This window comes from Ovis canadensis, chromosome 2 (genome assembly GCF_042477335.2).
Source record: "Ovis canadensis isolate MfBH-ARS-UI-01 breed Bighorn chromosome 2, ARS-UI_OviCan_v2, whole genome shotgun sequence".
Lineage (NCBI taxonomy): Eukaryota > Metazoa > Chordata > Mammalia > Artiodactyla > Bovidae > Ovis > Ovis canadensis.
In genome coordinates, this window is record NC_091246.1 from 149,774,516 (window position 1) to 149,800,740 (window position 26,225).

General features: G+C 34.7%; 1 protein-coding gene across 1 annotated transcript in view; it reads left to right on the forward strand.

Annotated features, from left to right (window-relative positions):
* Nucleotides 1-26,225, forward strand: part of LOC138432785 (sodium channel protein type 3 subunit alpha-like) — a 114,485-nt gene that overhangs the window by 50,122 nt on the left and 38,138 nt on the right. The window contains exons 10-17 of the mRNA XM_069574323.1: nt 504-645; nt 1,698-1,904; nt 9,498-9,788; nt 14,750-15,094; nt 16,126-16,258; nt 17,581-17,819; nt 24,354-24,527; nt 25,541-25,897. Of these exons, the coding sequence (XP_069430424.1) occupies nt 504-645; nt 1,698-1,904; nt 9,498-9,788; nt 14,750-15,094; nt 16,126-16,258; nt 17,581-17,819; nt 24,354-24,527; nt 25,541-25,897 (1,888 nt within the window). The remainder of the gene's footprint in view (nt 1-503; nt 646-1,697; nt 1,905-9,497; nt 9,789-14,749; nt 15,095-16,125; nt 16,259-17,580; nt 17,820-24,353; nt 24,528-25,540; nt 25,898-26,225) is intronic.

The window sequence follows — 26,225 nt, forward strand, 5'->3', positions numbered from 1 at the left end:
TACCAGCGTAAGATGTTAGTAATACAAGAAACCAGGCATAGGACATATGGGAAGTTTCTGTACTCTGTAATTTTTCTGCACATCTAAAATTATTCTACAATAAAAATTTTATTTTAGAAATTTTTACAGAAGTCGCTAACTAAGTAACTCATTAAGCAGTTCCCTACCTTTTGGCTGTTTTCTGGGTTTTCATTTTTAATCATTGATTGCTGCCACTTTGAAAAGAGAGGTGTCTGTGCAAAAAGTGTGATTTCTGCCACTCTGCCATGCTAAACGTCTATAAATAGGACTCCTGTGCACCTAAGTTTTCTATTGGTTTTCCTGATAAATTTCATCTGATAACAGTTTCACTGTTGAGCAGTTACCTAAAGTGTTCCGGATATGAAAGAAAGAAAATTCATCACAGACAGCAACTCCGGGTTTTAACAATTCCTATAAATCACTATGGATTCAAATAGCTATAACTGCTCTGCTGAGCCCAGCTCCATTCCTCTCTCTTGCAGCCAGTGTCCGGAAGGATACATCTGTGTGAAGGCTGGTCGAAACCCCAACTATGGCTACACAAGCTTCGACACTTTTAGCTGGGCTTTCTTGTCTCTATTTCGACTCATGACTCAAGACTACTGGGAAAACCTTTATCAGCTGGTAAATGTCTTTGTCCCTTTGGGTTGCAGTAACAAAATGCCATAACGGAAATACATTTCTCACAGTTATAGAGACTGGGGAGTCCAAGATCAATACACCAGCATTCTGGCAAGAGCCTTCTCCCTGGCTCGTAAGCTGATAGCTTTTTGCTGTGTCATCACCTGGAGGAAGGGACTAGGGATCTCTCTGGAGGCTGTTTCTCTTAGGCACTAATCCCATTCATAAGCGTCCCACTCTCATGACCTAAGCACCTCTCAGAGGCCATACCTCCTAATACCATCACATTGTGCATTAGGATTTTAACACATGATTTGGTAGGACACTCTCATTCAGAGCACAGCAGTAAGGTTCAAAATAACATGCATAGAATTTAAATTTATGAGCATATATGAAATCACAAGTATAGGCATTTGTCTATAATACTCTAAAATACTGAGAAGGGTCCATCATAAAGCGAGTGTGCCTAGGATCCCAACTGTTCATTCAGTCAGTACACGTATTTTGACATTCTTTGTTGAGAAGCATTCTGCTAGGGGCTATGGAGGATGCAGAGAATGTTCATGACTTGAGCTTATAATATAGTTGTGGATGTAACAAGAACATGTGAAAAGATTTTAAAATTCAATTATATAAAATTTTCAAATTCAACTTTAGGTTAATCAGCACTAGGAGGGAAGAAAGATGTTATCTCTAGATGATGCGGAAAGAGAGTGTGGACTGAGTAGTAACTCCACTGAAAGGAATTAAAATAGTGTTCTTACTTGTAATATTTCCCTGCATTATAGACTCTAAGAAAAAGCATTTTAGTAGTCCTCAAGTGTATATGCAGTATGTACAAATTTAAAATGTGTATGCTTACATCGAATGACACTACAGTCATGTCTCAAATAATTTTACTTGTGTGTGTGTGCATTTTAAAATAAATAATCTTGGTCAAATGCATTGTATGCTAATAAGCATTCATCTTCCAACTATCTAATGTTAGTAAGCAGATCTTTCTTTGGGGACATTTTATAAAATACTGTTGAGATTGATCTTTTTCTTCCCCCTAGACATTACGTGCTGCTGGGAAAACATACATGATATTTTTTGTGCTGGTGATTTTCTTGGGCTCATTTTATCTGGTGAATTTGATCCTGGCTGTGGTGGCCATGGCCTATGAGGAACAGAATCAGGCAACTCTGGAAGAGGCGGAGCAGAAAGAGGCTGAATTTCAGCAGATGCTCGAACAGATTAAAAAGCAACAGGAAGAAGCTCAGGTACTAAGTGACAATAAGCAAAGCTGCTTTATTATTATCATCATCATTGTTATTGTTATTTAAAGTAGGCATATTGTACCACAGAGGTAAAATTAGTACTGGCTTTTCATGGCACACTGGCATTGTCATTAGAAAAGAGAAAGCTATTGAAACTTGAAATTGTTTCCTAAGCTAGAGTCAAAGTAACTCTTTAGATATTATATATGAGGGAACTGAGGGCTTCCCTTATAGCTCAGTTGGTAAAGAATCTGCCTGCAATGCAGGAGACCCAAGTTCTATCCCTGGATCGGGAAGATCTGCTAGAGAAGGGATAGATACCCACTCCAGTATTCTTGGGCTTCCCTTGTGTTCAGCTGGTAAAGAAACCACCTGCAATGTGGGAGACCTGGGCTCGATTCCTGTGTCAGGAAGATCCCTTGAAGAAGGGAAAGGCTACTCACTCCAGTATTCTGGCCTGGAGAATTCCATGGACTGTAGATGGGGTCGCAACGAGTTGGTCAGGACTGAGACTTTCACTTTCATGAGGAAATTAGCTCAGGGTAGAAAACATATTCAGGATGAGGTTAACTATGCAATTATCTTATGAAATCTCAGGGAAGAACTTTATTTTCAGTTTAATACAAAAAAGATACATAACTGGTATTTCCAAATATTGCTATTTCACCCCTAATTACACTTGAAGTTTTATTCTGTATTGATTGATCTCAAATGTGATCTCAAATTTTAAACTCAAAACTTCATGCCTACCTACGCTTAATCATTCTTCAGGATTTCTATAGCACAATAGGGTATCAGGATATTTGGAAGGCATCTGCTATTAGAGCCAACTTTAAATTTTCATTAGTATTAAAGGCTGTTTGGGCTAGAGGCATAGAGAATGGGGCATTCACGTCTTGAGGAAAAAAGAGAGAAGAACAATATTTGATTATAAGAAAAAACATAAATTGAAAGATGAAAGTCATGGAAAGACAAATCAAAATCCAATTCATGTCAGTGAGAATTATATCCTTTACCTCTTCACCAGCTTTGGTATGGTCAGTCTTATTGACCATTCTGTGTGTGTGTTAGTTGCTCAGTCCTGTCAGACTCTTTGCGGCCCACAGACTGCTAGGCCCCTCTGTCCATGGAATTCTCCAGACAAGAATACTGGAAGGGGCTGCCATTCCCTTCTTCAAGGGATCTTTCTGACCCAGGGATCAAATCAGGTCTCCTGCACTGCAGGCAGATTCTTTACTATCTGAGCTACTTGGGAAGCCTGTTGACCAATCTACTAAGCAGTATTTCATTTCTGTCTCAATTTGCATTTTCTTAACAGTTAGTGAAGCTGAGCATCTTTTCTTGTTCTTATTTTCTATCTGTATGGATTCTATTGTAAAGTGGATGTTCAACTATCTTCCCCATATTTTTAGCTAGGTTGTTTTCTTATTATTGAGACTGAGTAATTTGTATGTATTAAAAAAATAAGCCCTTCATGATAACTACTCCTTGCATATATTTTCTGTCAATCTGTAATTGGTCTTTCATCCTCCTAACTGTACATTTTTAGGCAGAAGTTTTAAATTTTGATGAAGTACAGTTTATGAAGATTTTTTTCTATTTCTTTGACCTTGCTTTTGGTGTTGCATCTAAAATATTTTTGCCAAGTCTCCATCACAAATATTTTCACCTAATTTTTCTTCTGCAAGTTTTATGTTTTATATTTAGGTCAAAGACCCCATTTTAAGCTAATTTTTCTGTAAGGTGGTGTGATTTAAGAGTTGAGCCTTTTTAAAAATTGATTGTGTTATTCGCTCACTCATATCTGACTCTTTGTGACCCCATGAACTGTAGCCCACCATGCTTCTCTGTCAATGTAATTCTTCAGGCAACAGTATTGGAGTGGGTAGTTAGTCCAAACTCAAGGGGTTCTTCCCAAACCAGGGATTGAACCCAGGTCTCCTGCATTGCAGGCAGATTCTTTACCACTTGAGCCACCAGGGAAGCCCTTTTTTTTTTTTTGCATATGGATACCTAACTATTCCAGCATCATTTGTTGAACAAAATATTTTTTCTCCACTAAACAGCCTTTGAAACTTTGTCAAAATCAATTGTCCATATGTGAGTAAGTCTATTTCTGGATTCTATTTTATTCAATTGATTTATTTCTCTTTACACCAAATCCACACTCTCTTAATCACTGTAACTATTGAGTGAGTTTTGAAATCAGATAGTGGTAACTCCCCAACTTTATTTTTATCTCTCAAGACTGTATTGACTATTCTTGGTCAAATATATTTTTAAATGTGTAGCTGCATATGAGTTTTAGAATTAGCTTGTTAATTTCAGTTCACATAGCTTCTACCGTTACATCTTCAAGTTTATCATCTTTTCTTTTGCATCATCAGATTTGTCTTTGTCCCACCCAGGGTATTTTCATTTCAAACATTATAGCTTTCGTCTTGAAAAGCTTGATCGGAATTTCTTTTACTTCTCCCACATAGGTAACATACTGAACATACACAATACAGTTATAATAAATGTTTATGAGTCCTGAAGTCCTTGTCTGCTAATTCTAACATCTGTGCCAGATCTTGATCAATTTTAATCATTTCTGTTCATTATTGGTTATATATTCCTGATTTTTTTTTACATTTATGGCAAACTTTGATTAAATTCCAGACATTTGAAACTTGATCTTTTGGGGTGCTGGATATTTTTGTATTCCTATAAAAATTCTTGATCTTAGTTTGAGAACATAGTTAAATTACTTGTAAACAGTTTGATCCTTTTCCATCTTCAAATCTTTGAAGATTTGTTAGATATAACTTAGAACTTAGTCTAAGGTTAATTATTCCCTACTGCTACATGAAAACCCTTCTGAAAACTCAACTCAATGCCCCCATTCATAATTTCTTCAAAACCATTGTTACATGTATCTAGGCTGCTCAGCGGTTGTTTTAGGAGGAAGAGTGAATCAGATCTGTTACTATATTTCAACCAGGAGCAGAAATCCAAATAATTTTTGTGCATAGTGATTTTTTAAAATGGATGTTCCCAAACATTAGAGGCATTATTTGAATGTCAGTATATCCTTGGAATTATGTGTTGAAAATTTAAATTTTTAATAATTCTGAGTTACTCTGAAGATGCACAACATACAGCAATAGGTACTTTTTACTGAGGCTTTTTTTTTGTTTTTTTTTTTGGTGAGACAGATTTGACAATGAATTGCTTATCTGGTTACTCAGACCAACCATATACTTAATAGTTGCTGAACATGATGACTCTATTTTCCTGTTAACACTGGGTACAGAGCAGTATCATCATTACAGTTTATTGATCTATAAAAAAAAGTCATAAACTAATTTGGTGATAACGTGAGTGTAACTTATAAAGTATACCTCATGCTTGCCATGAATTTCTCCTATATTTCAAGTATTCAAGAGTTTATTCCAGATTGTTACAAATAAAACACATTTGTAAGATGATGAAATGGTAGCTATTTACAGGGCAAAGAATTTTTTCATTTCAAAGCTAAAAATAAAAGTTATAGGAAGTAATATATATGTGTATACACGTATACACAGATAGTGCATACTAGTTGTATTTTAAAGCATTGGGTTATTCTATCATCATTTACAAAAACAGACAAAGCAATGTGCATGACAATACTAAACCGACCTACAGGACAGGAGTAAGAATGTATTCTGAAATGCAGTCATTTTAGGGTAAAATATTACATCAGTTAAAAGAGTATAATCTTTAAAATTTAGCAATAAATACACTATGTCTAGTAGAAGTTTAAAGAATCTAATTATCTGTATCCTAATTAGGTCAGCCAAAATGTCAGTTCTTTTCACTTGAAAGTTAGTTATTGGAGTCCAGAGATCAAATCATGATTTGATTCAGCTTTAAGTTCATATACACAAAAGTTTAAACTGATTTCAGGGTAACTTATCCCAGTGTTTTAATTTTGATGGGGATGGCACGGATGCTAAGCTAATTTTACTTCCTTCTTGACAATGCAGGTAACAGTGACCAGTAAATAGCCCATGCTGATGGAGAGGTGGGAGGTAGGGACAGAAAGAGAGGGAGACTTGGTACACCCGTGAGATCACTGGGGCTGCAGTGTAATGTGAGTCTGGTTAATCACCTGTGACTCTTCAAAAGCTGCTATCTAGCTAATGATTTCATGAAGTCTAGCATCATTTCCATTTTTATATAATATATATTCAAAGACCTCTAAGTGCTAGTCACTGTTTAGACATGAAAAAAAAGTCATATTCAGCTCACAAACCAAGTACAACTTTAAAAAAGACAAAGACAAACTGATAAAGAAATGTTTTGTCCTATGTCATCATAATTGTGTTTGGCATTTAATTTGTGATCTTTAAATGTCTAAGTGTTCAGCGTAGCGTATTCTGCAGCAGTATATACTGGTATGATAGGAAAAATTTAGCAGTAAACTTTGGGACAAAATTAGAAATAGTGACATTTAAGAGGCCCAATATAATTTGGGGTAGAATTATAATAAGTATAGTTAATGTCTTGAGGTTTTAAAATGAGATTTTAAAACTGGATCTTATGTTTACACTGAAGTGTAGTCATAGATATATTTTTATTTTATTTTTTAAACACACACAGATACAGTAAGTTATAGAGCCTCTTTTGTTTCACACAGAGATAAGAAAAACAAAATTGTTATTCCCTGTGGAAATATTAAGCACATATTTGTTATCTGTTACAATAAGAATTCAGCAAACCCACTGTGAAAGTAACACTATTAGCCTAAGTAAGCAGGACGCTGGCCATGTCACAGAGCTGCGTATAAACAGGTACACAGACATGGGAGGTGACAGGAAACATCTGCCTCTGAGGGAATTGGCAAATCCCTGGAAGTGGAATAAGTGACAGATTCGAGTTGACGAGTGACACAGAAAATGTGTTGTGTCGGGAGGTTACCGTTGTTGCCTTACAAAAAATCTGTTTTGGTTTTGAGTTATTCCAACTGTTTACCCAGTCTAGGAAGGGAAATCATGTCTTATGCAAAACAAATTCTGGAAGTGATTTAAATGGACCTGAGTTTCAGAATTATGTCAAGAGACTATTACCACCACTTCCACTTCCTTTTTTCCTGACAACAAACAAGTGAATAAATGATTTGGCACTATGCATTGTACGTGTTTCTCTATACAAAGTGGAAAGGAAAATTAAGGACTTTATTTGGATAAAAAGAAATATGTATACTTTCATTCTCTCAAGGAGTGCTGTAAATTATGTATCTCCTATGTATCATGCACTATGCAACTATATTTAACTTGCTCAAATTAGTCCTTCATTTATCCACTTTATTTTATACTTTTATATTAAATTTATTCATATTTACAAAGGGCCCTTAATATTTATCATCTTTCATTACTGACATTAAAAGTGATATCCATGATCAAGAATTTAATTGGGACTTCCATGGAGGTTGAATGTTTAAGACACAAAGATTCCACTGCAGAGGGCACAAGTTTGACTGATCCCTGATCAGGGAACTAAAAACTAAGATGCTGCATACCACATGGCTCAGCCAAAAAAAGAGAAAATTTCAATTAAAAAAAATCTGGATATCTGATTATATGCATTTTATAAATATATAAATTCTGAATTAGTGTTTCGTTTAAATGTTAGGATTGTCTTTTATCAAGTTTTAGATCTGGGTTTCTATAATGAATATAGCAATCAATATAAACATTTTACATGTTTCTTGGCCCAACGCATATATTTAGTACTATGGTTCCCATCTGTGGGGTGATGTTGATCCCATGGAATGTGTATCATAGTACCTTTAGTTTTATATCTTTTTAAAAATTTTTAGTTGAGATGAGGTTCAGAAATAGAACTCCTTAGAAGGGTGTGCTTCTCAAGAAGGAGAAAACAGGAGAAAATGTTGTCAAAGCATTCAATATGAGTTTTATGTTCTTTTCTAAAACATATTTCTGTTATGCAGACTATTCTAAAACCTAGTTTTTATGAGATCTTGAAAAGTCAAGTCTGTCTTATTCTTCCCATACCCCCATTCAATATCTGAGACAACTGACAGTATAATGCCTTTTTTTTACCCTTATTCACCAAACATTTACTGAATCTTTTTTATGTCAAGTGACATAATATGCAATGTGCACACAGACAGACAGACAGACACAAACACACATACACACATACACAAATGACAGAATTCCTATCTATAGGAATAGACAAGAATATGTCTAGTGGCGAAGAGGAGAAGATAAAACGAAGAGCAGCTGTATTAGAGTTGTTTGTATTCAGTAATGACATATGTAAAGAGTTGAACCAGTAATCTAATATTTTAATTATTTCCATTTTGATGATTATGTTTATAAACAGGAACATACTTAATGAGAACTCAGCTTTGAATTTCATATCCTCTCCAGTTAATGCTTATATCATTTCCCATTCAAAAATACCATTCATGTAAATAAAAACACAAAAGATTTGGCACCCCATGTTTCACCTCAAAGCTGCTGTGTTTCTTTAGTAGGTACAGAAATTTAAAATGCTTAAGAAGTGCTTGCTTCAGCAGTACATATACTAAAATGCTTAAGTATACTCAATGTTAAAATACGAAAAAAAATATTTGAAGTAGTCATAATCCTTTGAATGATTATTACAGATTTTATTGACTGATATGTTAATCTTTCATTATTATTTGTAATAATAATAATAAATAAACATTTAAAATTTTAAGCTAAAAGTGCTATGCAATAAATTAATCGTGTTAGACTCTGGGATTAATATGACCTCAGGAATGGGAGGGCTTGCCAGGTAACTCAGTGGAAAAGAATCTGCCTGCCAATGAAGGAGACGCGGGTTCAACCTTTTGGTCAGGAAGATCCCCTGGAGGAGGAAATGGCAACCCACTCCAGTATTCTTGCCTGAAAAATCCCATGCATAGAGAAGCCTGGCAAGCTACAGTCCATGGGGTCGCAAAGAGCTGGACACGACTGAGCAGATGAGTACGCAGGAACCCAGAAATGCGAATAATAGTACTGAATGTGATTCAAATGAAAGAAGAGGATAAATTAGCCAATACATTCCTACTACTTCCCCCTAGAGGTAAAAAGTAGATACTTTAAATGCTTTGAGTTCACCAAAAAAGAAAAAAGTCTTCTGTCCTAGATTTAGAAGAAAAAAATACCACTCAGTTGTTCACAATCACAAGTGGGAGGAACAAACCTATGGATGGAATTGGAATAGTAATCAGACCAGACACCACCACTAAGAGAACATTTGCTTTTAAAGTGTAGAAGATATTTTTAAGAGAACAGTTGTTCCCTGAAATGAAGCTAATCTCAACAGAGTTTTTTAAAAAAGACTTCAGAAGATGTGCCAAACCAGACTTTTCTAATTCATATGCTAACATATCACTTTATACTATGCAAAAATGTATCATTATTAAGTAAACTCTCTTGTAGTAAAACATAAAAATGACCAGAAAAACATATATTTTCAAACATAGTTCATTGTATTAAATGGCAACATATGTACCACAGTCAACTGTTTTCCAAAGTTGCATGTTCTAAATAGTGCCTGGTTTTATTTACACAGGCAGTTGCAGCAGCATCAGCTGCTTCAAGAGATTTCAGTGGAATAGGTGGGTTAGGAGAGCTCTTGGAAAGTTCGTCAGAAGCATCAAAATTAAGCTCCAAAAGTGCCAAGGAGTGGAGGAACCGAAGAAAAAAAAGAAGACAGAGGGAGAATCTTGAAGGAAACAACAAAGGAGAGGGAAACAGGTTTCCCAAGTCTGAATCTGAGGACAGTGTCAAAAGAAGAAGTTTCCTTTTCTCCATGGATGGAAATCGACTAACTAGCGACAAGAAATTCTACTCCCCTCATCAGGTACAGCTTTCTACTAAGGATTCCAGTTTGTTTTGTCATTTCTGTATCTTCGTATATTTTTGTAGTATCTGGTGTAAATGAGGGACAGGGAACTAACATTTAATATGATTATTTAAATGTATATCATAAATTGTCTTTAAAAGAGACTTTTATTAAATCATTAATAACTTTTACTTTACAGTAATCAGTTTTAAGCACTATAGTATTTTGAGGCCATTTTCTCAACCTGCTTTGTTGGGAGGTAGGAGGAGTGAAACCTACCTATCAAACTTTTTCCTTCAGTGAGGCAGTTTTGTAATCTCTTGTCTACATTTTCCATTTTGAGACCTCAAATGAACCGACCTCTTTTGCACATGATTTTCTGCCTCAAATATCTGAGTATTAGATATTACTAATATCTAATGTATTAGATACATTACTGCAAGATATGTATGAATTTTGCAAAGAATTGTCTCTGGGTTTTGTTTCTGTCTTTTGATGTGAGAACTGTACTGTTGTGATCTTCTATTATGCTGATACGGTGTCATTCCATGATACATTAGGATGAAATTATGACCGAAATTCTCTCGAAGAGAATTAAATAAAAGACAGTCTATTTTTGCTCTGATTTAATGCCAAGTACCCAATTCTTCAGCATATTTTCAAGTCAAATAGGGTAAATAGAATCAACTCTGTCTATAAGTATTACCAGTTGCATAATGAAGAGTAAATAGTTATGAAATCTGTGATAAGTACAGTTATGGCTTTGAACCCTATTTGGTTCCATTAGAATTTCATGTGTTATGAATTATTAACTCTTCTAATTATTTTAACCTGGGTCAGCCAACCAACAAATATTTATTGCTCACCTACTATGGTTCATAAGAGGAAAGAAATAGTTCTAGAAAAAAAAATCAACTCAATGAACAAAACAATGTAATTCACTGACCTCATGGATTTTTATACAGAAGGAGGAGACAGACAGTAAACAAGATAAGTAAGTCATAGACTATGTCAGAAAGTGATAAGTACAATTGGAGGGGAAAGGCAAGAAAAGAAAATTAAGAGCACTAGCTGGTGGTTAAAAAAAATTAAATAGGATGGTTTGGGAAGCCTTGACTGTAAAGGAGACCTTGCAGCAAAGATTTTGAGGAGGCAAGAGAACAGGCTATCTATCGAAGTGCATTTTCGGCTCACTGAAGAGCAAGTGGAAGGCCCTGATGTGGTAATGTGCCCAGAAGGTTCAAGAAGCAGCTGAGAAGCCCCTGTTGAGTGAAACAAGAGGAGCAACAGCGATAGGAAGTTAGCTGAAAGGCAAGAGTTAAAATACTAGAAACAGAACTGGTATATACATACGTTATATGTAGTTCATTTCGTATTTGGAGATAGTGAGACAGATAGGGAGATGGGAAGAGAGAGAGATGGGAGGATGATAGGCAGGTAGACTGATAGATAAATAGATAAAATAGACAACAGATATTGCAAAGTAAAAGAAATAGCCTATTAGCATTGATAGTTACATACCCCAGCAAAAACATGCAGAAAACATTAACACAATCACAAACAAAAATATACCAGAAGCATTTTACAGTTTCTGGTTGTGTAAACAAGCTCTCTAAAAGGAAAGAGAGTTTGTTTACACAAACAAACTCAGGTGGACAGGGCATAATGTGCAAAACAAATATATCTTTAAAATCATTAAGGCCAACTAGCCATAAATTATGAGTACCCTGTCCTCTATTAACATAAATTTTAGGTGTTAGTTTACATTTATTATATTATTTTATTCTTAAATACAGAGTACATGTTCATAGTACAACATGAAAAAGTACTTAAAGGTAAACAATGGAAAGTGAATCCTCCCGCCAAGATTTTATCTATGTTGTCTGAACACAGGAAAGCAATTTATTTTAAAACAGAAGCTTCATAGCTAGAACCAAGTGTAGTTGTTGACTTACTGAAAACATGGATAAGCCACACACATTTAACTTGAAATGCCATGCTTCTATTAGAACATCTTCAAATTCTCTGTGTCTTCCATTCTGACTTCCCAATTCACTTCAAGTTCAGTCCTTGCATGCAAGATTGTGTCCTTACACCTAAATGCTTCAATTTTACCTTTTGCTACTGAAAATTAAGAAAAAGAATTCAGATTTACCTTCTAAGAACAAGACAAAAAAAAAAAAAAAGATAGCCAGAATTTATATTTTGGCATGCCTGAGGCAAAGAAAGTTGGGCTTTTGGTCCTTAATGCATGAAAGCTTGTTTTCCCTAGAGAAAGGGCTGCCACAGCTGTGGGTATTCCCTGCACTCTGCTGTATCTTCCAGTGTGTTATTTTTGGCTTATTTTCTCTGAATACTATTTTTGCTATCTCCTTTTTTCAGTCTCTGTTGTCTTGAAAGCTGTGCTCACACCCATTATTATACTTTCCAAAGAGTGAACAGAAATTTCAAATAAACCCAAGGATTTGAAACGCCTCTGAAAACATGTCAACATAAAAATGTGCAAATTAAAGGCATTGTATCACATACATTTTAGATGTACACACATACCACACACTCCCGACCAGTATGTGTAGACAGACTTTAAGTTTCCAAAGACAACATCCTAATACAGGTATATGAAGATGATTGAATTGAACCATCTTAGGAATTAGTGTAAGACAAAGCTGGTATTAGGGTTTCCATGGTGGCTAAATGGTAAAGAATCTGCCTGCAATGCGGAAGACCCAGGTTCAATACCTGGACTGGGAAGATCACCTGGAGAAGGAAATGGCAACCCACTCCAGTATTCTTGCCTGGAGAATCCCATGGCCAGAGAAGCCTGGTGGGCTATAGTCCACGGGGTCACAAAGAGTCGGAAACAACTGAGTGACTAGCACTTTCACTTTCTTTTCAAAGCTGGCATTCCTCTGAGTCAGGGTGAGGTCCACCTAGAATCACCTAGAATGTATGTTTGAATTCTCAGATCCCAGTGTCCTGGGGCTTCCCTCATAGCTCAGTTGGTAAAGAATCTGTCTGCAATATAAGACATCCAGGTTCGAATCCTGGGTTGGGAAGATCCCCTGGAGAAGGAAATGGCAACCCATTCCAGCATTCTTGCCTGGAGAATCCTATGGACAGAGGAGCCTGGCGGGCTACGGTCCATGGGATCACAAGAATCAGACATCACCGCCACCACCACAGTGTCCTACCCCTGCTTACTGAATCCCAGTTCCAAAAAGCTGGGACCTAAAAATACACACCAAGCTTTCAAAACATGAGTGTGGACATAAAAATATTATATTGATAATTTAAATTGAGTATGAGGCGATTAAAAACATCATCATTCCTTATTACTGAGGGCTGAATGAATGTCTTCACAATGTCTAATTTCTTGATCACTTTGATGACTGGAAAATCAGTCTAGCTACTGCCTGACATTGGGTAGACAAACCTGCTACATGAATGAGTGTCAGGTAGACACAGTCTCAGCTTGGATAAGCTGAGCAGTCATTAATTCCCGTGACTATTTCTAACCAAATCCAAAGGAAGAGCACATTTCTCAATGAACATTATCTTTCCAGAATATCACTGAGACAGAGGGCAAAAACAAGATTATTCTAGTGCTTTGCAGTCAGGGAAAAGCCATAAAATAAAGCTAAAAATGGGACATAATAAAATCAGCATGACCTAATTAGGCAGAGGGACCAAAACAAAATATGAGGGAGTTTGCCTTCCTTATGGTTTTTTCTGCTAAAATTACTATTTTTGGTTTTATATTGAAACTTCATGGGAGAAAGGAAAGGTCTAGGTATATTTCCAGCTGCATGTGGATATGTATGCATATGTATGTGTATGTATCTACATATGTTACTCAGCTATACAGAGACTTAGAACAGATCATGAGAGGTCGCTGGGGCAGGGGCGCGGATAGAATATGAGAAATGCCATTGTCAATGAGGAAGGGAGTAAGCAAAGATTCTGCAGGAGACTAGAGATGTTTTTGAAAACTATCATCAAGGCTAAAACAAACAAAGAATTATTTGGTGCTACTGATGTAAAAGCCATTCAAAAAATGAAAGAAGGGACTTCATGCTAAATTCCCATTATCTAATATCAGAAACTGTCTACTTGATTTATTCATAAATATATGTAAGTTTTAAAGTTTTTAATCATCCAGTTCCTTTTAATAAAATTAAATTGATATTAGAAGGATAAGCTGTCCTCTACATCAGCCTTATCGGTGAAGATATGTATAAGTATTTTTAAAACCAGTGTTAAATTTTTAAGCAAGAATAGTAATTTATACAGCAATCTAGGAATTCTCTGTTGTGTTTGCTATGGCATATATTCTCTCAAACAAGGTGAATCATTAGTAGCCATTTGGAAAACTTAGCAAATTTAGAAGACAGCATCATAGATAAGTTTTGTGGCTTTTATGCCCATGTGCAAAATACAAGAAGGTCCAGAAAATAACAGTAACTTCCTTTTAAAACTCAAAAAAAGAGAATGGAGAGATAATGCCTTTGTTTTAAAATCATCCAGAAGAAACATACTTGGTCCAAATATTTTAAATTCAAGCCAACAGTCTCACTTGAACTGTAACTTATTTTCCAAGTTGTGTGCTCTTTCAGATTATAGCATTTAGGAGTGAAAGCCACCTATCAAAAAGAATCATTTGTCCTCTCCAGCATCAGGTTCCCCACCTAGAACATTACGATAACAAAATCCACCTCATAGGACTACAGTGAAGATTAAATGAAGTGGTCATGCACTTAGTAACCTGCATATTAGAACTCCTAGTCAGAAAAATTACTTAAATTTGTATTGTGGTCTTTAATAACAATATCAAAACATATGTGTTCTCTATAAATTTGATAAACCGTGTTTAAGAGCAAGACTATTCTTACCCAAAAGCAAATAGATTCTGCAATATTAAGACTTTCATTAAATAGTTGTGTCCCCTGTCCCCATTCTTTCCTTCCTTGCTCTCTCCTCAGTCTCTGTTAAGTATCCGTGGTTCCCTGTTTTCCCCACGACGCAATAGCAAAACAAGTATTTTCAGCTTCAGAGGTCGGGCAAAGGATATCGGTTCTGAAAATGACTTTGCTGATGATGAACACAGTACATTTGAAGACAGCGAGAGCAGGAGAGACTCACTGTTTGTGCCGCACAGACACGGAGAGCGACGCAACAGTAACGTTAGTCAGGCCAGTATGTCATCCAGGATGGTGCCAGGGCTTCCAGCCAATGGGAAGATGCACAGCACTGTGGATTGCAATGGTGTGGTTTCCTTGGTGGGTGGACCATCAGCTCTAACCTCACCTACTGGACATCGGCCAGAGGTGATAATAGATAATAAATTAGCTACTACTGACATTATACACCAATTTGAAACAATCAAGGCCTGGGCGGTTTAGCCTGTTATACTATCCTACTTCCCCAAAATGAAAGTCCTTAAAAATAACATATGATTTTACTGAATGAAAAAAAAAACAATAGAATCTTGAGAACCAATTGAAGTGTATGGAACCATTAACTTTCAAATGCTTTAGGTTAAAAGAGCCTGGTTTTTACAGTTTGGGGTGAAAACTCCTATCTGCAAATTCAACACAAAATAATGGGCACTATGACAACCTATTACAGATGTCTGTTCACCCAGAATTGCATAATAATCTACTCATATTCTGGAAATTTCATATACTTAAAATTAAATAATTTAATGACCAACATACTGATAACAGGCAGTTTCGGTACAACTGCCAATATTTTACAGTGACTCTAAAATGTTCTGATGTCTATTAAATGACTCTAAAATGTTTTGATTTCTTATAGGATGGCACATGGAAATAATTTTTAAAATCTCAGGAAAGCACACACATTTCATTGTACACCTGTGTTTGTGCATAGAAAAAAATCGGCCCATATATGTCAATATTTTCAATATAGCCTCAAAGAAAATAATTCAGCCTTAATATTAATATTACATAATACTATTATTTGTTTTGGGGGAAGATTAATCTGATTTTCAATTATTGAAAAAGCTAAAATACTTTTCATTTGAATTAAACAAAATAATATATGGTTTATGAAAAATTTCTCTGGAAATTCCAACAGGTAAATTAAAATATTTCTGCAACATAATTGCCTTATACAATTGCATCCAACTGGTAAATTCTTGTTTTAACCCTGTAGGGTATCACTTGTGATTTTTTTAAGTATTTATAACTTAATAATAAATTAGTATTTTATTATTACTTGAAAATTGTTACTTGGGAAAACTGCACGCGTAGCATGACTTTCCAAAGAAATGCTAATGTTATGTTGTATTACTCACTGAAAAGGGTGGTTTGAGCCATCAGTATTTGGTTTGCAGGGTACCACCACTGAAACGGAAGTCAGAAAGAGAAGGCTAAGTTCTTACCAGATTTCAATGGAGATGCTAGAAGATTCCTCCGGAAGGCAAAGAGCCATGAGCATAGCCAGCATCTTGACTAACACGATGGAGGGTAAGAAGGCAGCCATGGGATAGTCAGCTTTCTATGATTATATACAGAACTATTAATATTGGAGAACTATTACTTATTCCCATGGAATTATGAAAGTCAGTTACCCAGTATCAGAACTGTATAAGAGACCTAAGTAGATATTATTTGGAATACACTATTATCACATTGATTACATTGATTACACATTGCCTCTATTTCTTTTTGATTCCGATTCTCACCTGCCAAGTGATTATTTCACCACTTGATAGCTCATCAGCAAGGATTTATCCTTATGTTATATTATCCTTTAGCAATTAGAGAAAAAACTTCTCTTTAAGTTTTGGTATGCAGAAGCACAAAGAAATATCTCTAAAACTTCAATCTGTTCTCCAGGCATAGAAGTGGTGATGGGTTGAGGAGGGATATGGGTTGAGTTGGAGAAATCAAAACCTGTGTTCCATTTCCATAGGAACCCTAAGAAAAGATCTTTCCTCCATCTTCCACATACACAGAAACCATTACATTCCTTTAATGAAGAGCTGACACAAATATTTGTTGATTTTGACACACAGGAATGGACAACTATTACTTCTTTGTTCATTCATTAAATAAGTCCCCATTTCTTCAAGTTTGGAGGAATATTACATCACTGTCATTTTATAAATCCCAATCAGAATTCATATCTAACATAAATTCTTTAGAAAACTTCAATTATATTTTGTATCTTAGTCTATTCGTATATTGGATATGCAAATGGACATATATTTCATATCTATTTCACCCATTAAATTACTGGTACCTTTTTAATAGGCTAGAATTCTGAAACAAAAATGAGTAAATATGAATAACAGAAGTAGATTTGGGGCTGAATCTATATTAAAAAGAAAACATACTGTATCTCAATGTGTACAAGATCGATGCTAATGTGGAGACAGAGAGAAGAAAGGGTCACACATATTAATAAGAATCACAGTTTTAGAAAGTATTCTGAAAAAGCTCTCAAAAGAAACAGTAATTGATACATTTAATAGTTCTCTAAAACTTACTTTACAATTCTGTCTTGTTAAAGAAAATATAGCAATTTAATAACCCATTATCTAATTAATAAGTAATTAAGTTATTTAACTTGAGGCAAAATATTAAATTTGAAGTATTTTTTCAGCTTAAAGACATTTTTGATAAATATTTTGTGAAAATATTTAATGGAATTGTCTTCTCAATAAACTAAAATGAACTTCCGTCCCTAAGTAAAAGTATCAATTTTATCAAATAATGTATAATCTACAACAACAGTAATTTGTTTATATCATTGTTTATTATCTCATTCTTTATTGTTCCCCCAGAACTTGAAGAATCTAGGCAGAAATGTCCACCATGCTGGTATAGATTTGCCAATATGTTCTTGATCTGGGACTGCTGTGATGCATGGTTAAAAGTGAAGCATCTTGTGAATTTAATAGTTATGGATCCATTTGTTGATCTTGCCATCACTATTTGCATTGTCTTAAACACCCTCTTCATGGCCATGGAGCACTACCCCATGACTGGTCAATTCAGTAGTGTGTTGACTGTAGGAAACCTGGTGAGTTCATTTGAAATTTACTTATTTACTTTGTCAGAAATAGGGCAGATAGACCATAGAAGAAATCCATTTGTGCTATGCAGAACCCCCGAACTATACCCTCTTTTCTCATAGGAAGAAATATCTAAAGGAATATTGAAGGAGTTCTCAGGGATAAGGTCTAGAATTCAACTGGTATGAATACTGACTGTTGAGACCAACATCTGTGCTGATTGATCACGGTGTTTTACCCTTTGTAAACTTGTTAAAATCTTTACTGTCAGTCTTGCTGAGAAAAAAGCAGAAATTGTGAGGTCTAATTCTGGCTCCATAAGCATGTAGTTTTAACACACACAGCTTATGAAGAAATAGTTCTTTGAAGGGAATACATAAAGACTGATTTCCGTGCAAACGAGGGCATAGTTGTTTCAAATTGAACTGCTTAATAAAATGCTTCAGTAGAATTCACATAAGAGAAGAAACAGTTGATAAAAATGCATTTGTAATTCAGCCACACTCTGGTTCATGTTACTTGGGTAGACATATGTATATGTGTATGCCGACGTATACATTTCCTCCTTCCACATGAAGAAACTGAAATGGATGAACAAGTAAAAAAAGAATTAACATAGTTTATTAATCAAGACCTTTCTTTTTGGCACAAGATAGAAACAGAATTCAATAGCTTAAGAGGAAAATAAAAAGACTGTCTCATGAATTGGAAAGAAAAAGATGAATTACCAAACCATTTGAGGATAATTTTGCAACTGGGCTTCAGGAAATGCTTTAACCAAGGGGTTGGATGTAGCCCAACCATTCATTGAATCTTTTGTCTGTAGGTCAGGAAATATGATCACCCATACCTTGTTGGTTCTAAATCTTGTAGCCTCTGCAATGGAAAAACACTGAATCTCTTTTTCAGTTCCAGTTTAAAGACTCTTGTGATAGGACTCTGATTAGCATAGCTTGGATCAGATGCTCATCTCTGGTTTAACCAACATTGGCAAAGGTAGATTCATGTGAAAATCGCAGTTCTGAGGAATTGCACAGGTGGAGGATTAATTCCCAACAGAAAGAAGAAAGGGAACAGTAGGCAAACAACTGTCTAAGTATCTACTTCAATAAGTGACCTCAACTTCACTGCATTATTTGACTCAGTTTAACACCCACCAGATTCTTGAGACTTTCTTCATCTTTGACACCTGAGATATTGATTTTTTTTTTTTTTTTGGTCTGATTGGCTCCTTCATCTTTCCAATCACTCTATATCACTGCTTCCTTTTCTGGACTTCTCTTCTTTTGCCTACTAGGGCTATGTTTTTCACTCAATATTTGTATGTATTCAACAGCTCTAGGTATTATCTACTCTTATAAGTTGTGTTCTATTTCTGTATTTCCAGCAGTTACAGATTATTGCCCCAGGATAACTTTAAACATCTGAAAGATGATCTTTCTCACAGTTTATTGAAAGCCCTAAAAATTTCAAGTTAGTTTTGTATTACCTCTAGTAGTAGTCTTTCAGTTTCAAAGAGGCTGCCAGCTTCAAAATAGAAACCTTTATTTCTTATATACAATTTTATATCAAGACCCATTGTTTCCTTTTTTCTAGGTATCAATTTTTTTTACCTCTATAGCTACCATTAAAATTGTATTTCTAGTACTCTACACTCAGTCTGCTTTAATCTTGCCAAAGTATCTATTGTCTATATTTGTGGTTCAACAATCTTGCCTGGTTTTCAACACTCCCCCTCTAATCCCATCCTTCCTATGCCATCTTATTTTCCATTGTTTCCTAACCAGTCATCATCAGTCTTCTCAGAACGGCCTTAACAGTATAACCCAAATGTTTATATGTTTATATATGGGAAAGTAGTTCACTGTTCTCTATATTCATATTTAAAGTGTCCTGACTCAAATCACTTCATCTCAGTTCTTCATATTCTTTAAGGTCCAACCACAGCTTCATCTCTCCTCTAATATGACTCTCAGTCTATATTGAGCACACTTTTCTTAACTCCTAATGCATTTCTGTGAATAAAACATGGTTGAACATTAAACATTTTCTTGTTGCATCATAATTCTTGTTTTTCAATTCCACTACATATTACTCCATGGCAGAGATCACATCCTACTTTTCTTCTGTATCTCTCAGAGTGTTTACATGGTTGTAGCTTGATAAATAACCAACTGTTTGTTTCCTACCCATAAAAGAACATGGGCTTTGGAATCGGGTAGAACTGAGTTTGACCTTACTAATAATGTAGCATCTGGACAAGTATGATAAAAAGTTTTGAGTCTGTTTTCTATTATTGAAGCGGATATAATAATACTCATCTCCCAGAGCTGTTGTGAAGGTATCATGAGATAATGTGAAAACACAACACTTTGCCTGGCGTCTAGCACGTGCTCAATAAACAGCTTCCTTCCTCTTTGAAATACCGATGGAAAACAGTTCTGGTCTAGCTCTGTATTTTTCCCAGGACAGTTAAGGAAGTTGAAATGTTAGGAACAATTTGGGAAATTTGTCAGAGTGACGCAGGAAATTGAGGTCTTAAAGAATTTTGATGTTGAAGCAATGGTATAACAGAAGCACAGGATAAGAGATATTGGATTATAGGATGATCAAACGGAACAGAACCAGACTAAAACACCAAATTCGGGTCCAAGTCCAGTTGTCTGTACTAAAAATCTGATCTTGAAAAAGTCAGAAATATTGTTTTCTCATGAGTACAATGGTTTGGGACTAGACGATTTATCATGTCTCTCCTCATGCTAAAATCTACAACTTTGAGTATCAGTGGAGATAATGAGGTAGAGAAGTGAGGTGAAACACTCATCAGTGGTTGACTGTAGCAGAACCATGGGTAAGCTGAGTTTAGTGTTAGGGGAACAAGACTCAAAGATAGAGAATACAGGTGACAGGAAACACTTAACTGTTTGTAACCATGAGTACAGGGGAATGGTAAACTGACTGTTACTACTGGCTAAAAGCTCATTAATATTCTCTCTCTCTGTGTGAGAGAGAAACATTGCTTATATTATGGGTACTTAGCTGACTTTGGATCTACGTTATATACCATAGATGGGTGTTGCATTGTGCATTTTGTGAAGACTTTATAGTTTTCTTATTAAAATCAATTTAAAATTTCTCTGGACTAGTTTATTACTATTCAAATGATTCCATACTGCCTTATAAATAAAGAAATTGAGTTTCTGGTTGAATTGTGCCATAAAAGAGTTGTGGCACTTTCAGCCTTTATTTAGATAAATGTGCCTTTTTGTATCCTCTTTCTGCTGAAACATATAAAAATTATATCATTTCCCTGTTGATTGCACTAATCAAACTTAAGTATCAAGAGACCTCAAATCTTGATTGAGTTTCTCTAAGATTCTGTTTAGTTTTTGTGTGTTTTTTTTTGTTTCTTTTAACTACTATTAAACACATGCACTCATTTTACTGATTCTATAAGCAAAAAAATCTTCCATCAGACATAGTAGGTTACATAATCCCTTCATCATATAAACATTTCCAACTAACCTGTAGCTTTTTCTTCAGGGAATATCGATAGAGATCTGTAGCTCCTACACTATTTGTTTTTCTTACTGCAACTCTCCCAACTAGAGATTAAAGATTCAGGATAGCCCTCTATTCTGCTAGACCCAGATGGGAACTTAGAAAATTATACCTGTTCTAAGGATTTTATAGGCTATTTTCAAATAAAAGCCTAAAGAAACATGATCAGCAAATTATTTTAATTAAATGGTGTGGTTTAGGATGTGAATACAAAATCTTAGAAAAGGGACATAACTGAAGGGAAAAAATGGCTTTTTTTATTGAAAGACAAAATCATTAGAAACCAAATCAAGAACTCACCTATGAAGCCTCTTGCATCAATGAAGAAGTGCTATTTGGCTACCTAATTCCTTTCCTAGTATAAGAGAAAATTGATTATTGTCCCTTACTAAGCACTACTAATAAAATTGTTATGTAACAATAATTATTGGTACACCTCAATTTCTAATAAAATTTGCTAAGCAATATAATACTGATAGAAATCCAAAAATATTAAACACAGTCATGATGAATCATCTCAATATCCCCATTTGACAGATGGGAGAAAAGAAAATCATAAATGTTGACTGATTTCCCATCATTTTTCTTTAAATATGTTTTGATTTCATCATCCAAAAAAGAATGAACAACAAATATTTAAAGGTACAAACCCAAAAGGCCTGGGTGTGATAAAACTAAAAGTATTAAAACAAGAAGCTAATAGTAATGGAATGAAAGGAGGCTACAGGTATGTCAAATTCACTACAAAAGAATGGAATGTTAGTCTGGACAAGTAGAGATCCTATGGAGCAAACTGACCAATATTCAAACTTCAGCCTTTAGAATGAACATTGCTATCATTTTAATGTATGTATCAACAGAACTTTCCTCTCTAAGTAAATACTCTGTAAGGAAATTTTCCTATCCCTGAATTGAGACCTTAACCCCTAACATTTGATCATTCAAGCTCAGTGTCCTTCAAAACAACCCAAAATGCTTGCAATTTGTTTATTCTTGGTCCAGACTCTCAGGCTGATTCTCATCCCTATCTTTAGTGCTTATACTTTTACTAATTGTCATATGTCATCATGTACAATATTAAAGATTTTTCACTAAACATCTCCTGCTTCGGAAGCCTATAAATGTATTGTCCATAGGAAATTTATCAGCCTAGATGAATTGGGTTTGCAATTTCAACTTGTATGTCCTAATTAGCACTGTATTTATTTTCAAAGCCTAAAACAATGTCTAGTAAGTAAGCAGCAATTTTTTTTTGAATGAATGAATGTCTACAGAAGCATGGAATCCACACTTTCGAAAAACAAAAAGCTTCCACAGAAGACAAGATATAATTAGCCTAAGTCCAAACAATAAACATTTGATGATTTTGCTAACTGTCTTAGTCTTCTCTTAACTGCTGACAATGCTGAACTAGATTGAACTGTAACAAAAACAATTATCAATGATTTTTAGGGCCTAAATTGAAACCATTTAAAGAGAGAAAAGGCTATGACATTAAACTGCAAATTATAATTAAAATGTTTTTAAAGAGAAGTTTCATGCTATAAACTTCATGATTATAAACTTATAGGAATATAAATTTAAGACATTCCTTTTATAAATGTAAAAGGAATTTAAATTTAAGGGTTTTTAAAATGTAGAACTTCCTCATGTCATTTCAGAAGAACTAAAAAGTTCACCTGTATGATTTTCCACAGGAAGAGATATTTACCCAGATTGTTTCTAACTGAATTTAACTAATATGTTTTTATAATTAGGCTGTTTATTTAAATAGTAGCTGCTCCTAAAACTTTAGAACTTATTTTACATTAACCAGGGAAAAAGTACTCCAGAGTGAGTTCTTATATAAAAGAAAAAAACAGTCTTTAATGTGCTTTATACCATATATCTGGACTTTCATGCACTAAGCTTACTTGAATTATGTTTTACTTCTATTAGAATGAATGAATGCTAACTGAAGTGAAGCTATTTTTTCCTGGGATGGGTGTTTCTCTTAGGTTTTTCTGTGATTGGGGAAGTGAGATGTTAGCTGCATTTATACATTTTTAAGAGTGGATCAAGATTTCCTTAAATTAATATTTTAGGAAACCAAATAATCATGATACTGTTATTTTGATAAAGTTCATTCAAGGTAAAGGCTGATTTACCTTGCTAAGTGGTATGTTCTAGTTATAATATGCAGTTTTTATCTATAGTTAATTAAGATAATTGCTTTAAAAGAATTTTTGCAAGAGTAATTTCATAGCTCTTCATGTCCTTCGGTGTCTTAGCCTGTGGTTTTAAGTTAAAAAACAAAACCATTTTCAAATAGACATTCATCCAGCCTCTCAAATAATTTATTAGTCCTAATTGTTGGTGTATGCATACTGAGAATGTTCTCCTACTGCTTTCAATTAAATCTGCAGTTCCTTGCTCTATTTATCCATTAATCTTAATTCTGAGGCACGAATCCAGTGATAATAATTATAGAAACATTTGTGGAAAACTCATTCTTATTTCAGGAATGTTTATAAAATTATAGAAATAAGAATGGTGTCCATTGAATAAAACAACATAAAAATCAAGAACAAACTATGTTTTTTCCCCATTTGAAGTAATTTTTGAGTGACTTCCAATAACACATAGATTTGTTCTTAATGCCATATTTTTAAAAAATTGGTTGTGATTATGGTAGAAGTATAGGGTACACAATAGCTATAAGTAGCTATTAATAATAAACTACCAGTACTGAATTTCAAATATGGACAACGAAATGTTATAAACTCAGCATCATCTTGGAAATCTAGCAGATTCATTAGATAACACAAACCTGTTTAAAATATTCCCCAGGAAAAAAATGCTAAACTTGTATATCCATTTGTCGCATTTTTTCACTTTAAATTTTAGATATTTTTACTCATAACAGTTTAATATTCTTTACAAATTCTCAGCGTTAAAAGTTTGTCAATGCTTGTGAAGTACTGCTCTCTGTGTTACTTTAGGTCTTCACTGGGATCTTCACAGCAGAAATGGTCCTCAAGATCATTGCCATGGATCCATATTATTATTTCCAAGAGGGCTGGAACATCTTTGATGGAATTATTGTCAGCCTTAGTTTGATGGAGCTTGGCCTGGCAAATGTGGAGGGACTGTCTGTACTGAGATCATTCAGACTGGTATCTGCTTAGACTATGCTTATATTTTATCTTTCATTGGCAAACATTTATTTAAAAAATGAATCAGTGTGATTGTTTTTCAAGAATGATGGAAAATGTTTGAAACACTTCATAATTATTAGCTGTGTAAGACACATTTTAAAATACACATATGCTTCTAAAATTGTTTTAAATGCATGAAAAATTTTTTGCTTTAAAGAGAAATGCAAATAAAAAGCTTACACCCAATTAATTTTTTTATCAACTTATATTAGTAAAGGAACAGGGAAGAAAATGTGTTCCCATTAGCACTTTAGAAAATGGTATAACAAATTTTTGAATTTGGCAAAAATAATATTTAAATATATGCAAACTTTTATAGGAAATTAAGTAAAATGTGTATTTTTAAAACTGAAACAAGCTTTTTTATGTTTGGTTAGTTTTCTGATTGTGCCTTTCATTCTGTCTGCTCTCTGATGGAGAAGGATAGGAGGCTCATGGAAGCTTCCTGATGGGAGAGACTGACTGAGGGGGAAACTGGGTCTTGTTCTGCAGCCCATGGGGTCACAAAGAGTCAGACATGACTGAGCAACTGAACTGAACTAAACTATCTATGTTTACCAAAATTAGTTCATTTACTTTTATATTTTAAATGTCCATGAAAAATATATAACTCATACTCTTAATACTTCTTTTTACTCTCTAAAGTATAGTCAGAGGTGACATTAGTTTGCTAAATTCACAAATGTCTATAATTAAAATATTAATTTGTTTTTATGGACATATCTGCTGAAAAATCAGAAATGTTTTATCATTTTTGAAATATTTTCTCTTATTTTTTCATTTAAATGATATTATGTTTTGATTTATAATTCCAGTATTATTAACACTTTTTTATGAATTTGAATTAGTATGCTTTGAAATTTTATATTCCTCAAAGGTGGGTCTACAGTGAAACATACTGATAAAATGATGTCTAACTTTTAAAATTATATTGTGATTACTACTAAGAGTACATTTTCACTTGTCTACAGCTTCGAGTTTTCAAGTTGGCAAAATCCTGGCCCACCCTGAATATGCTAATTAAGATCATCGGTAATTCAGTGGGAGCTCTGGGTAACCTCACGCTGGTGTTGGCCATCATTGTCTTCATTTTTGCGGTGGTCGGCATGCAGCTCTTTGGGAAGAGCTACAAAGAATGTGTGTGCAAGATTTCTAGTGATTGTCAACTCCCTCGCTGGCACATGAACGACTTCTTCCACTCCTTCTTGATTGTGTTCCGCGTGCTGTGTGGAGAGTGGATAGAGACCATGTGGGACTGCATGGAGGTCGCCGGTCAAACCATGTGCCTTATTGTCTTCATGCTGGTCATGGTCATTGGAAACCTGGTGGTACGTATGTATTACAAGCACTCATTCTTAAGGGCAAGATCAGATAGTAGGTGGGAAGGAAGCCTGATGTAACAGACATATCTGGTTTTACCATCAACAACACAGACTCAAATCCCAGTACTAGGACTCTGAGCAGGGGCAAGTTACTTAACTTCCCTCAGGCTCAAGTTCCAAACTATGAAACTGGAATAACAAAACTGAAATCTTGTGGTTTATGTGAGGATTACATGGGGTATATATATCTGTGAAAGTCTTGGGACAAAAATATGAGTTTTCCTTCTTCAAAGAAATGTTTTCAGCATCAAAACTGATTTGTCCTAATTTTATT